The 14,301-nt window shown below is 49.5% G+C and overlaps 1 protein-coding gene across 1 annotated transcript in view; it reads right to left on the minus strand.

Moving 5' to 3' along the window:
* Positions 1-14,301, minus strand: part of LAG3 (lymphocyte activating 3) — a 78,655-nt gene that overhangs the window by 31,829 nt on the left and 32,525 nt on the right. Inside the window, exons 3-4 of the mRNA XM_078650412.1 lie at positions 13,532-13,749; positions 3,075-3,332 (exon numbers count right to left, since the gene is read on the minus strand). Of these exons, the coding sequence (XP_078506538.1) occupies positions 3,075-3,332; positions 13,532-13,749 (476 nt within the window). The remainder of the gene's footprint in view (positions 1-3,074; positions 3,333-13,531; positions 13,750-14,301) is intronic.

Consider the following 14,301-nt stretch of genomic DNA (forward strand, 5'->3'; position numbering starts at 1 on the left):
CCGGTACCACTGCACATGCTGCACCAATGATAGCTACGCCACACTGGTGCCACTGCACCTGCTGCACAATCATAGCTAAGTAACACTGATAACACTACACCTGCTACACAACGCCATCTACCACACACTGGTGCCACTGCACCTGCTGCACAATCATAGCTAAGCAGCACTACCACTGCAACTGCTCCACCTATGGTAGCTACCACACACTGGTACCACTGCACCTGCTGCACTGAACTGGTACCTCAGCACCTGCTCCACCAATGGTAGCTACGCCTACGCCACACTGGTACCACTGCACCTGCTCCACCAAATATACTTACACCACACCGGTACCACTGTACATGCTGCACCAATGATAGCTACGCCACACTGGTGCCACTGCACCTGATGCACAATCATAGCTAAGTAACACTGATAACACTGCACCTGCTACACAACGCCATCTACCACACACTGGTGCCACTGCACCTGCTGCACAATCATAGCTAAGCAACACTACCACTGCAACTGCTCCACCAATGGTAGCTACCACTCACTGGTACCACTGCACATGCTGCACCAATGATAGCTACGTCACACTGGTGCCACTGCACCTGCTGCACAATCATAGCTAAGTAACACTGATAACACTGCACCTGCTACACAACGCCATCTACCACACACTGGTGCCACTGCACCTGCTGCACAATCATAGCTAAGCAACACAACCACTGCAACTGCTCCACCTATGGTAGCTACCACACACTGGTACCACAGCACCTGCTCCACCAATGGTAGCTACGCCTACGCCACACTGGTACCACTGCACATGCTCCACCAAATATACTTACACCACACTGGTGCCACTGCACCTGCTGCTCAATGGTAGCTATGCCACAGTGGTGCCACTGCACCTCCTGCACAAGGGCAGCTATGCCACACTGGTGCAACTGCACCTGCTGCACAAGTGTAGCTATGCCACACTGGTGCAACTGCACCTGCTGCACAATCATAGCTAAGTAACACTGATAACACTGCACCTGCTACACAACGGCAGCTACCACACACTGGTGCCACTGCACCTGCTGCACAATCTTAGCTAAGCAACACTACCACTGCACCTGCTGCACAATGGTAGCTATGCCACAGTGGTGCCACTGCCCCTCCTGCACAAGGGTAGCTATGCCACACTAGTGCAACTGCACCTGCTGCACAAGTTTAGATATGCATGCACAATCATAGCTAAGCAACACTACCACTGCACCTGCTCCACCAATAGTAGCTACCACACACTGATACCACTGCACCTGCTGCACTAAACTGTTACCACAGCACCTGCTCCACCAATGGTAGCTATGCCTACGCCACACTGGTAACACTGCACCTGCTCCACCAAAGATACTTACACCACACTGGTGCCACTGCACCTGCTGCACAATGGTAGCTATGCCACAGTGGTGCCACTGCACCTCCTGCACAAGGGTAGCTATGCCACACTGGTGCAACTGCACCTGCTGCACAAGTGTAGCTATACCACACTGGTGCCACTGCACCTGCTCACCAAAGATACTTACACCACACTGGTGCCACTGCACCTGCTGCACAATGGTAGCTATGCCACACTGGTGCAACTGCACCTGCTGCACAAGTGTAGCTATGCCACACTGGTGCCACTGCACCTGCTCACCAAAGATACTTACACCACACTGGTGCCACTGCACCTGCTGCACAATGGTAGCTATGCCACAGTGGTGCCACTGCACCTCCTGCACAAGGGTAGCTATGCCACACTGGTGCAACTGCACCTGCTGCACAAGTGTAGCTATGCCACACTGGTGCCACTGCACCTGCTGCACAAGTGTAGCTATGCCACACTGGTGCCACTGCACCTACTGCACAATGGTAGCTACGCCACACTGGTGGTACTACACCTGCTGCGCAATCATAGCTAAGTAACACTGATAACACTGCACCTGCTCCACGAATGGTAACTACGCCACACTGGTGCCACTGCACCTGCTGCACAACTGAAGCCACCGTCTATAAAAACACAGCTGTAGTCAGTAAAGAAAACCAGATCTGCATGAAAAGAGGAAACGCGAGTAATGTCTTTGGTAGAAGGAGAACACAGAACAAGCACGAACGCGCGCCACTCACTGCAGACTGGTAAACGCGCCCAGAACATCTGGATTCCATTACCGCGGCCCCCTGACAGCTCCTAATTGAAATTTATAACACTCCCGTGCGCATAACCACACAAAATATGGCGGAAGTGGCCAAAATGAATAACATATGGCCTATTGCGTGAAGGCTACTAGAAAGACAGCACCGCGAAGACCAATTACCATGCAGATTGGAAAAAAAACTACTGAAAAATCTCGCGCACTGAGGAATTTTTCCTGCACGATTCAGAACCCCTTAACAATAGGAGCTCGGAGCTCCGCCCCCCTGCTGACGCAGTGGTGACGTAGGCCGAGCCCTAAAAACAGAGCTGCTCCAACAATGCAAAGAATTCCAAAAAGCAACCCATAACTGATAAGGAAGGTATTGGAGCCTGTAAACAAATCTCATTACAAGTTCAGGGTTCAATTATAATCCCAGGGCCAACAAGAGTTTGCACAGGACCTAAATTTCTCATAAATGGGAAACACCTCACCCTGGTCCAATGGCATTTACCATGTGTGGTAAATACCCAACATGTTTCGACCAACTCCCAATGAGGGCCTTTGTGTTTTACTGGCCCACCAAGTCAGAGGTCAAAAGGTTAAATGGAAGAGAACCAAATGGGACACTTCAAGGAGCAGATTTACAAGCCCCTTGCGCCACTTTTGAGTCTCCTTTAACATGGGAAAAGTGACGCAAAAGTGGTGCAAGAGGCTTGTAAATCTGCCACCAAATGTTTAAATGGACATCTTCCCCCCAACTTCTACTGTGCCTGCGCGAATGGAGGATGTAGGAGAATGCAGGGTTTTGGGCTTCAACCCATGGTGGGTTATGGTCAGCAAGTTGGTTTTGTCATGTGGAGGAAGGGCTGCGAGCTCGTACAGAAATGGAGAAGTGCAGAGAGACCGTTGACACAGATATTTCCTTACCCTGCACCTGCAGCGTGTACCGGGCCTCCGCGTGGCTACCGTCGATGTATCTGTGCTCGCACCGCCACTCCCCGCTGTGGGCCTCAGTGACGCCGTGAAGTATGAGCTCCCGCCAACCGGGCTGAAGCCTCCGGGAGCAGGACCGCTGAACTTGGCCTTGGTACCAACACACCTCTGCGGGGGACAAGGGGTCCGTGCTGGTGCAGATCAGGGTGACGGAGGCCCCTGGAGCAAGCAGGCTGGAGGGATTCGCCACCACTATTTAGGAGAGACATAAACATCTTACCATCCATGGAGAACTCCAAGGAAAAAGCCAGACTTATATAGGAAACACTCAAAGGGTGATGAGACCAATGCTTGCAATATGCCTCACCACTGGCAATGGATTGGGGTTGGAACCCCACCATGCCACCTCAGTTTAGACTCAGCCTTATGCAAATCAGTCTTGACTACTGCATTAGCAACTGTCCAGCATAAACTGCCAGGCCAGGGTCTCCCTGAACCGGAACACAAGTAACTCGAGACAGGTATCGCCCTGATTGGGGCTGATCAGTCCGGTGTAGCTTGGTTCCAGTGGCACAGCGAGCCCGGGAGCCACATCTGGGCATACCCTTGCCACTTTGGGAAGTACATCAAACATTCAAAAGGTGATGGGTGGATGTTTGCAGAAAATCTAACCAGTGGCAATCGCTTAGGGTACCATACCAACGCATCATTCTTTTGCCCACTATGCCACCTCGGTTTGGACCCAGCCGTATGCAAATCAATCTTAACCCTGCTCCAATAGTAACAGTCCAAAGCATTTATAAGAGTTGCAGAATTATTGTTGGTTACTAGGTGCTATGTAGATAAGGTTAAAAGGCCAGGTAGAAGTTGGGATTGTTAGTTTAATGTTTTTTTTTTTAAAACAACTACATAAGAAAACAAGCATTTACAATGCAATGGTCTCGGCATCATTAAAGGTAGAGCTATTGGCATTGCTCATGACATTTCTTTTTTTTTCTTTAAATCATAAATAAATGGCATTGTCATTTACATTGTCAATACACACCACTCTGCACTCAACTGCACTCACCTGCACTGCACTGCACTCACCTGCACTGCACTCACCTGCACTGCACTGCACTCAACTGCACTCACCTGCACTGCACTCACCTGCACTGCACTCACCTGCACTGCACTGCACTCACCTGCACTGCACTGCACTCACCTGCACTGCACTCACCTGCACTGCACTCACCTGCACTCACCTGCACTGCACTGCACTCACCTGCACTGCACTCACCTGCACTGCACTCACCTGCACTCACCTGCACTGCACTGCACTCACCTGCACTCACCTGCACTGCACTCACCTGCCCTGCACTGCACTCACCTGCACTGCACTGCACTCACCTGCACTGCACTGCACTCACCTGCACTGCACTCACCTGCACTGCACTCACCTGCACTGCACTCACCTGCACTGCACTCACCTGCACTGCACTCACCTGTACTGCACTCACCTGCACTCACCTGCACTGCACTGCACTGCACTCACCTGCACTGCACTCACCTGCACTGCACTGCACTCACCTGCACTGCACTGCACTCACCTGCACTGCACTCACCTGCACTGCACTGCACTCCACTGCACTCACCTGCACTGCACTCACCTGCACTGCACTGCACTCCACTCCACTGCACTCCACTGCACTCCACTGCACTCCACTGCACTGCACTGCACTGCACTCCACTGCACTGCACTCCACTGCACTGCACTCCACTGCACTCCACTGCACTCACCTGCACTGCACTCACCTGCACTGCACTGCACTCACCTGCACTGCACTCACCTGCACTGCACTCACCTGCACTGCACTCACCTGCACTGCACTGCACTCACCTGCACTGCACGCACTGCACTCACCTGCACTGCACGCACTGCACTCACCTGCACTGCACTCACCTGCACTGCACTGCACTCACCTGCACTGCACTGCACTCACCTGCACTGCACTGCACTCCACTCCAGTGCAGTGTGCACTGCACTCACCTGCACTGCACTCCACTGCACTGCACTCCACTGCACTGCACTCACATGCACTGCACTCACCTGCACTGCACTGCACTCACCTGCACTGCACTCACCTGCACTGCACTGCACTCACCTGCACTGCACTGCACTCACGTGCACTGCACTGCACTCACCTGCACTGCACTCACCTGCACTGCACTGCACTCACCTGCACTGCACTCACCTGCACTGCACTCACCTGCACTGCACTCACCTGCACTCACCTGCACTGCACTCACCTGCACTGCACTCACCTGCACTGCACTGCACCGCACTGCACTCACCTGCACTGCACTCACCTGCACTGCACTGCACTCACCTGCACTGCACTGCACTGCACTCACCTGCACTGCACTGCACTGCACTCACCTGCACTGCACTGCACTCACCTGCACTGCACTCACCTGCACTGCACTCACCTGCACTGCACTCACCTGCACTGCACTGCACTCACCTGTACTGCACTCACCTGCACTGCACTCACCTGCACTGCACTGCACTCACCTGTACTGCACTCACCTGCACTGCACTCACCTGCACTGCACTGCACTGCACTCACCTGCACTCACCTGCACTGCACTGCACATACCTGCACTGCACTCCGCACTCACTACTCTGCACTCTGCACTCACTACTCTGCACTCTGCACTCTGCACTCACTACTCTGCACTCACTACTCTGCACTCTGCACTCACTACTCTGCACTCACTACTCACTACTCTGCACTCACTACTCACTACTCTGCACTCACTACTCACTACTCTGCACTCACTACTCTGCACTCACTACTCTGCACTCACTTCTCACTACTCTGCACTCACTACTCTGCACTCACTACTCTGCGCTCACTACTCTGCACTCACTACTCTGCACTCACTACTCTGCACTCACTACTCTGCACTCACTACTCACTACTCTGCACTCACTACTCACTACTCTGCACTCACTACTCTGCACTCACTACTCTGCACTCACTACTCTGCACTCACTACTCTGCACTCACAACTCTGCACTCACTACTCACTACTCTGCACTCAGTACTCACTACTCTGCACTCACTACTCTGCACTCACTACTCTGCACTCACTACTCTGCACTCACTACTCACTACTCTGCACTCACTACTCACTACTCTGCACTCACTACTCACTACTCTGCACTCACTACTCTGCACTCACTACTCACTACTCTGCACTCACTACTCACTACTCTGCACTCACTACTCTGCACTCACTACTCACTACTCTGCACTCACTACTCACTACTCTGCACTCACTACTCACTACTCTGCACTCACTACTCACTACTCTGCACTCACTACTCTGCACTCACTACTCTGCACTCACTACTCACTACTCTGCACTCAGTACTCACTACTCTGCACTCACTACTCACTACTCTGCACTCACTACTCACTACTCTGCACTCACTACTCACTACTCTGCACTCACTACTCTGCACTCACTACTCACTACTCTGCACTCACTACTCACTACTCTGCACTCACTACTCTGCACTCACTACTCTGCACTCACTACTCTGCACTCACTACTCTGCACTCACTCCTCTGCACTCACTCCTCTGCACGCTCACTCTGCACTCACTACTCTGCACTCACTACTCTGCACTCACTACTCTGCACTCACTACTCTGCACTCACTACTCACTACTCTGCACTCACTACTCTGCGCACTCACTACTCTGCGCACTCACTACTCTGCGCACTCACTACTCTGCGCACTCACTACTCTGCGCACTCACTACTCTGCGCACTCACTCCTCTGCACTCACTCATCTGCACACTCACTCATCTGCACACTCACTCATCTGCACACTCACTCATCTGCACACTCACTCTGCACTCACTACTCTGCACACTCTCTCTGCACACTCTCTCTGCACACTCACTCTGCACACTCACTCTGCACACTCACTCTGCACACTCACTCTGCACACTCACTCTGCATACTCACTCTGCACACTCACTCTGCACTCACTACTCTGCACTCACTAATCTGCACTCACTACTCTGCACTCGCTACTCTGCACTCGCTACTCTGCACTCTGCACACTCACTCTGCACTGTGCACACCGCTGATATCACGGAATCTTCCACCACACTTTCTAAAACTCTATAGTCCGAAGCATAATAGGCACAGAACCAAAAGAAGGGTAGACATTGCTTAAAATAATCTTATTGTATTTATGAGAAGCAAAAGCGAGACTGTGAAATGTGCTGAATATCAGTTTGTTACGAATCAACAGAGTGGAGTTAGAGAACCAAGAAATAGTAATTTAGAATCCGGGTTAGAAGGAGTAGTAATCACAAGCTGAGGATCAACGGGCGCGAAACAGCGTGGTGGGCGCGCAGGAGACGCAGATCAACGGGCGCGAAACAGCGTGGTGGGCGCGCAGGAGACGCAGTGTGAGCGTGCACATCAGCTGAAGATCGCCGGAGAAGACACCGAGCCTGCCTGCTGCCGTGACTGACCCCCTGCAGAGGGAAAGAGCCCGGTGAGTGGGGGTAGAAGGGGGGGGGCGGCAGAGAGGGAGTGGGCAGAGAGGGAGGCTGTGTGTGTGTGTGTGTGTGCGTGTGTGTGTGCGTGCGTGTGTCTGTCTGTGTCTGTCTGGTGTGTGCCTGCCTGCCTTTGTGTGTGCGCGTCCACAGACCCTGGTCGGCTCGTGCACCGCTCTGTACTCCCTTGCGAGCTTACATGGCGACAATAGTTCTCGTTGCCGAGACCTAAAAAGCATTGTAAGATGTTGAAATAGAGTGCGGCGTGCCGTGTGAGAACAATGTAGTAAGGAAAACAAGGGGACTCTAATAAGTGAACCTGGGGTTGACTAATGTTTTAGAAAAACAATGGTTCTTATGTGGCCATAAAAGGTCCTTGGTAGGAAGCAGTGTCAGAATTTGTGACTGCCCTAGAGTCTAGATAGGTAATAAATATCTCAGGGACGATAAGTAATATGAACAGCCTGTGCGCCTGTAAACACTGGTGCTCACACGAGCTGCTCCTAGAACTAGTGAAACGACAAGTCCTCGAAGAGCGCACTCGGACTGGACACTGCTTTGGTGGGGAAGAGATGCAGAACATAAATCAGTTTGAATGCCGCCCGAAACACACCAGTGCTGGTGCAAAACCGCGGTATGTTAGGAATCTGAATAAACTGCGACATACGTGCAAACCTGCACTCCAGACCACTGAATGGAAAGGCACATAGTTGTGTAGATCTCACAAAGGAACCAACTGGATAAACACGAAAAAGATGTAGAAGGTGCAGCCACCATTGTTGCTGATTAGGAGCGGCAGATGTTGAAATAGAGCTAGGCGGGCTGCGTGGCTGCCCTTGTTGAAGATTACGTGTAGCGTGCTGTACTACTGTAAAAAAATGCTAATGAATACCAAAAAAAAAAACATAAAAGCGGGCTCCTGTCAAAATATTAAGCATGGCGCCAGTGTTGTTAATATGAAAGCTGGCGCAGTGCGAAAACCTAAAGCACGACGCCCGGGGCGGGCCAGAGATGAGGAGCAGGTAGTGGAAAAGCAGGTGTCCTTGTAGGAAAGCATGTCGTATGTGCAATAGGAGAATAGGGAACACTTTCTGGGGTGACTGGTGAAGTAGCAACCCTGAATGGGGGTAGGAGGGAAAGAAGCAACACCGACCGTGGGGGGTTGGGGGTTAGGAAGAAGCAATACACACTGGGTGGGAAGGGAAGAAGCAACGCATGCAGGGGGTGGGAGGGGAAAGCAGAGGAAAGAAGACAATAAATAACAAGCAACCAGTAAACGTGTCCGTCCTAGATAAACAAACGCATTTTAAAACAAGAGGTGCTAATGCTACCTGCTGTGCGTCTGAGATGCCACGGAGTGCTAGCGGAAGAAACGATCGCTATTGTAAACAAGCTGAGGATCAACGGGCGCGCACGACGCAGCGTGGGCGTGCACATCAGCTGAAGATCGCCGGAGAAGACACAAGTCTGCCTTCTGCCGTGACTGACCCGATGCGGAGGGAAAGAGCCCGGTGAGTGGGGGGGGGGGGCGGCAGAGAGAGAGAGAGTGTGAGAGTGTGTGTGTGTGTGTGTGTGTGTGTGTGTGCATGCATGCATGCGTGCGTGCGTGTGTCTGTCTGTCTGTCTGTGTGTGTGTCTGGCGCATGCCTGCCTGCCTGCCTGCCTTTGTGCGCGTCCACAGACCCTGGTCGGCTCGTCCACCTCTCTGTAGTCCCTTGCTAGCTTACTAGGTGACAATAGTTCTCGTTGCCGAGACCTAAAAATGCAGTTGCATAAAGATTGGAGCAAATTCTTTAGGAGTTTGAAAAACGCTAGGATCACTGATTCTAAAGGGTAAAAATATTGCCTACTGTTCCCTGTGTACATTTTGCACCAGAAATTCCTGGTGATCAACATAATAATATTGTTTATCCCTAGCCATGTGAAGGCTTTTAGGAATTTGTTTGGAAATTCTGCAAATAACCTGAAATTGTGAGTGGTTTGGAGAGCGCTGAAACTGAAGAATAATTAAGGTGTTCTGGTAAACGTTTAACAATAGTTAAAAGATTTAGTTGAAAACAGAAAAGTTAAAACAGTTCTTGAATATCAGGAAGCAGAATGCCATTTTCCTAGAAAGTAGGCTTGTACATTTTTTTGTTTGCATGACGCAAGAAAGAAACAAGCATAGGCAATGCCAATAAGTCTGGCTTATGAATGTACTGTCAAGCCAGGCCTAAAAATCTATGTGGGTTAATGACTGTCCTCCTCCTATCTTTGCTGCTGCCCGATAAAAACACCATAAAATATCTAGTTGTATAATACACTTACAGTGCAATGTGTGGGCCTCCGAAAGTTCAAACTCAGGCAACAGGGTAAGCAAAATGCTCACAGCTGCGAGGAGGGAAAGCACTTTTTTGTGGATGCACACAACTTTGGCCCAGTCAAAACAGGCACTCTTGTCTCCCAACATGTGGGCGGAGCGGACTCACAATTTCCACATTGTAACATTTTCCTAATTGGTAGAAAAAGACGAACGGAAAGAGATCTGCAATGAATGTATTGATGTTTGCGACAATTATTACAATTGCAAACCATTGACATAATGCTACTACCTCAAAGGGGAGGTGTCTATTCGCCAAGTCCATGAGGGACACCTCTGAGCTTGGAAGCGACAGCCACAAGCATCAGGAAGAGTAGGCAGCCAACCAGGGAACAGTTGCATGTTCCGCCTCCCATAATGAAATATATTATTTAAACTGCAGCAGGGGCGGCTCTAGGCTCATGGCGGCCCTGGGCAGGGAGCGTAGGTAGGGGGCCCCGGAAGAGGGGGTCCGGGCAGGGCACAGCCCCCCAGAGCTCAGGTCGGGGGTCAGGGTGTTTGGAAGTGTCCATCCTCAGAGGATTATTATATTAAGGATATATATTGGTGTGGCGGCCCCTGGGGTTTGGCGGCCCTGTGCAGGTGCACAGGCCTAAGGCCGCCCCTGACTGCAGCCCACTATTCTGTTTATTACACCCTGCCTCGTCTTTCTCTTAACAATGTAGATTTATGACTAGGTTGAATGTATGTCCCTATGTATTTATTTAATTATCAGTCAATTTTTTTTTAGCTATTTCATTACCTGCTAGCCTGGTTTTATTATTTGTGTTATCTCTCTTGATAGTTCCTATTTTGTACTAAGCATGATATTTGTGTTTCACGGAGCAGAAATTGTTTTACAGTAAACTGAAAACTGCATACTTGACCTGCTGGACACATCTTGATTTTTGAAGCAGGTGCATTAACCCACCAAGCTGTTGCATAAAGATTGGAATCTCTCACCTGCAGGTTGAATAAACACTTTGCCCCCTGAGCAGTCTTTCTAGAAATGTATGCCGTCCAGGTTAGCTAAAGGTGTCTGCAGCAGGTGCTTTAACCTACCAAGCTATGAGAAATGGTGTGGAATCTGCCGAATTCAGATTCCACGCTAGTTTCCAGGGGCAGCTCAGGAGTGTCGCACCACTGAGTGCAAAAGGAAAAATAAAATGATAATAAACCAACGTTAATAACGTTACGTTATTTCCATGTATTTTTACTCTATGGAGCCAGAGCCATGTTAGGGCAGGTCTGGGCTTTGTCACAGGGAGAGGGAGGAGGAGTGGTATAATGTGCACTTAAGTGCGCATGACAGTTTGGCCGGCTGTCTTGGGCTGGACAAACCACCATGTGCACTTTGCATGTTCGGCATCTGGCTGTGTTACACAGCCGAGTGGAGGACCTGCACAGGCTCCCACGCCCTGCCTGAGCGCCGAACCAGGCCGCTCAGACCAATCATAATGCTGTTTCAGTGATGGCAGCGTTGTGATTGGCTTAGGGGAGTCTGGGAACCTGTGTGTTTCCTGTTTCCTGCATCGGACAGAGGAGAGGCAGTACCCTTCAGGTAAGTGAACTTTTATTTAAAATATATTTTTTTAAATCAAGCCCACCCCTCCCCCCGCCCTACCCCTTCTTTTCAAAAGCGGCCGCCACTGGTTTCTATAGGAGGGAACTTCTTCTCAAAGTGCTATCTTACTGAAAGTCTATCAGTGACCGCCATAAGGTACCTAGGGCCAGATGTAGGTGTCCAAATACCGGTCGGAAACGGCCGAAAATACCGATTTTCGGCCGTTTCCGACCGGTATTTGGACATTGGTATGTACGGCTTTAAAAAACATACAGATTCGGTAATTTTACCGAATTGGTAATTTTACCAACTCAGTAAAATTACCGATTCTGTAAAATACAGAATCAGTAAATTTTACCAATTCGGTAAATTTACCGATCGGTAAAATTACCAAATCTGTATTTTGCTATGTAGGTAGCACTTTTTACATTGCAACATGGCCTTTAGGATTCGTTATTTACCATGCAATACAATTGCATGGTAAATTACGAATTCTTGTGTACATGCACATCTGTGCATGTACACCTGTGCCATGGGCGCACAAGCCAGTTACAGGGGTGCAACAGGGTGTCAAAGTGACACCCTGTCCCCCTTTGCAATTCGGTATTTTTACCGATTCGGTAAATACCGAATCGGTATTTGCTATTAAATCCTATGGGCTTCAAGGCCCATAGGATTCAATAGCAAATACTGATTTGGTATTTACCGAATCGGTAAATACCGAATCTTACCGATTCGATAAAAATTACCGATTTTTTATCTACATCTGAGTTACCGATTCATAAATACCGAATCGGTAAAATTCGGTATTTATGAATCGGTAATTTAGATTTACCTACTTCTAGCCCCTAATTCACAGAATCATTGATGGACTATGCCATTGGGAAGGACTGTGGAGTACGTTCATGACCCAGCCCTAACTACCTTTCTGTCTAGATATAGACCAGTTGGTATGTGAGGTTTATAAAGGCTGCAGCATTGTCAGTCACATGGAAGTGGTCATTTATTTGGTCTACGCAAGATGAAAGTATTAGTTAGACATGTCTTGGGTATGACTGACTCTGCCCCAGCCATACTAGCTTTTAAGTAACAGTCATCGATGACTAATTCAGAACCAAAGTGCATTAAGGGGAGACTGAAAGATTTCTACGCAGGTCTTTACTCCAAAAGGCTGGCAGAGCTGGTGCAGAGTCAGCTGCGTCAGTAAGTACAATCACAATAGATGGGGTATCTGTTGAACAATCTTCCAATTTCCCTACAGGCCATTAGATGGCCTTCACTTTTTCAAGTCCCCACTTTAAAGATACTCGTTTAATCCATTTCTGAATTATGAAAGGCACATTTGTCACAGCCTATCCTCATATCTAAGGCTTGCAGGTTTTTGCACTGATCTCTGCAGGAGGAGCATCAACCCACTGAGCCCACCTTACTGCACAACTGCATGTGCTAAACTGTCTTATCTGACACTTGTTAGGAAACCCAGGCCCCACCCTCATGGTGTTTGGACAAAATATCAGAGAAAAAAGTATTGTGTGTGCAAAATATGGTGTCAAGAATAGCGAGGACAAAAATATTGTGAAGGTAAGTTTCTATGGGTAAGCAAAGTTTTACTATACTTAACACCACATATATGTACCATGATGCTATATATATTTTTTTACACCATTTGCCAATTGTTAAATGACTTAGCCAAAGTTGCCTGTGAGGATACCTAGATAGCTAGATACTTGTTTCGATATTGACAGATGGTTCTGAGTTAAACGCTTGCTGCTGACATCTGTATGATCTCATGGTCATGACTTTGAATCCCAGCAAGTGCAAGTCAACTTTTCATCCATCTGAAGTTGATAAATCGATTGTCATTAAATTGGAAAGTATACGGAAACCTGCCGTGTGTAGCGTTAAACAGAAAACGCCTGCGGTAGCAAGGGATAAAAACAAGTCGTTATTTGAACCCATGGCGGTGTCATGTTTTCCCACTCACCCCTGATGACGTGCAGCAGTACGCAGCACTTTTGCCGCACTTCCCCGTATTGCACCTCCCCGGTGTAATGGCCGGCGTCTTCATACTGTATTGGATTGAGGCGGAGAGAAAAGTCTCCACTTGGAAAGAGAGATCTCTGGATGCTGGCGCGAGGCTGGATCCAACGCCCTCGGAGCAGGAGCCCACCGGAACCGACCGAGAGGACGCGCTTACCCTGCCTGAGAGGGAAGAAAGCAGAGAGAGCGGGTCACGGGACCGTGAGAGTTAGAGGAGAGGAGACACAAAACAAGGACAAACTAGCAGGAAGGAGAAAAGATGCCGGTCACCGTCCGTAAATTTCACGGACCGTCCGTAATTTGGACCTCACGTCCGTTGTCCGTCAGGATCCATTTTACGGACACCTTTTGTGGATGTATGACATTACAACGCATGCTTTTACCACGCATGCCTTTACAACGCTGTTTTTACAACGCATGCCTTTACAACGCATAGTGCTTTGGGGCGCTGGATAGTGAATAGTTTAATTTACTATTCCAACTCCAGTCCCCGTGGATAGTAGGGAAGGTGTTGGATAGTAAATTAAATCTATTCCCTATCCTAGAGCGCCCCCCAGCGCAATGCGTTTTAATGGTTTGCGTTGTAAAAGTTGCGTCGTAAAGGCACTGCGTGGTAAAAGTTGCGTTGTAAAGGATGTTTCCCCCTTTGGTCCGTAATTTTGGGCCTTGCAGAGAGCAGAGCTGTTCCCCTGTGAGAGACCTCAGCTCCCTGAT

Source organism: Lissotriton helveticus, chromosome 7 (genome assembly GCF_964261635.1).
Source record: "Lissotriton helveticus chromosome 7, aLisHel1.1, whole genome shotgun sequence".
In the NCBI taxonomy this organism is placed as follows: domain Eukaryota; kingdom Metazoa; phylum Chordata; class Amphibia; order Caudata; family Salamandridae; genus Lissotriton; species Lissotriton helveticus.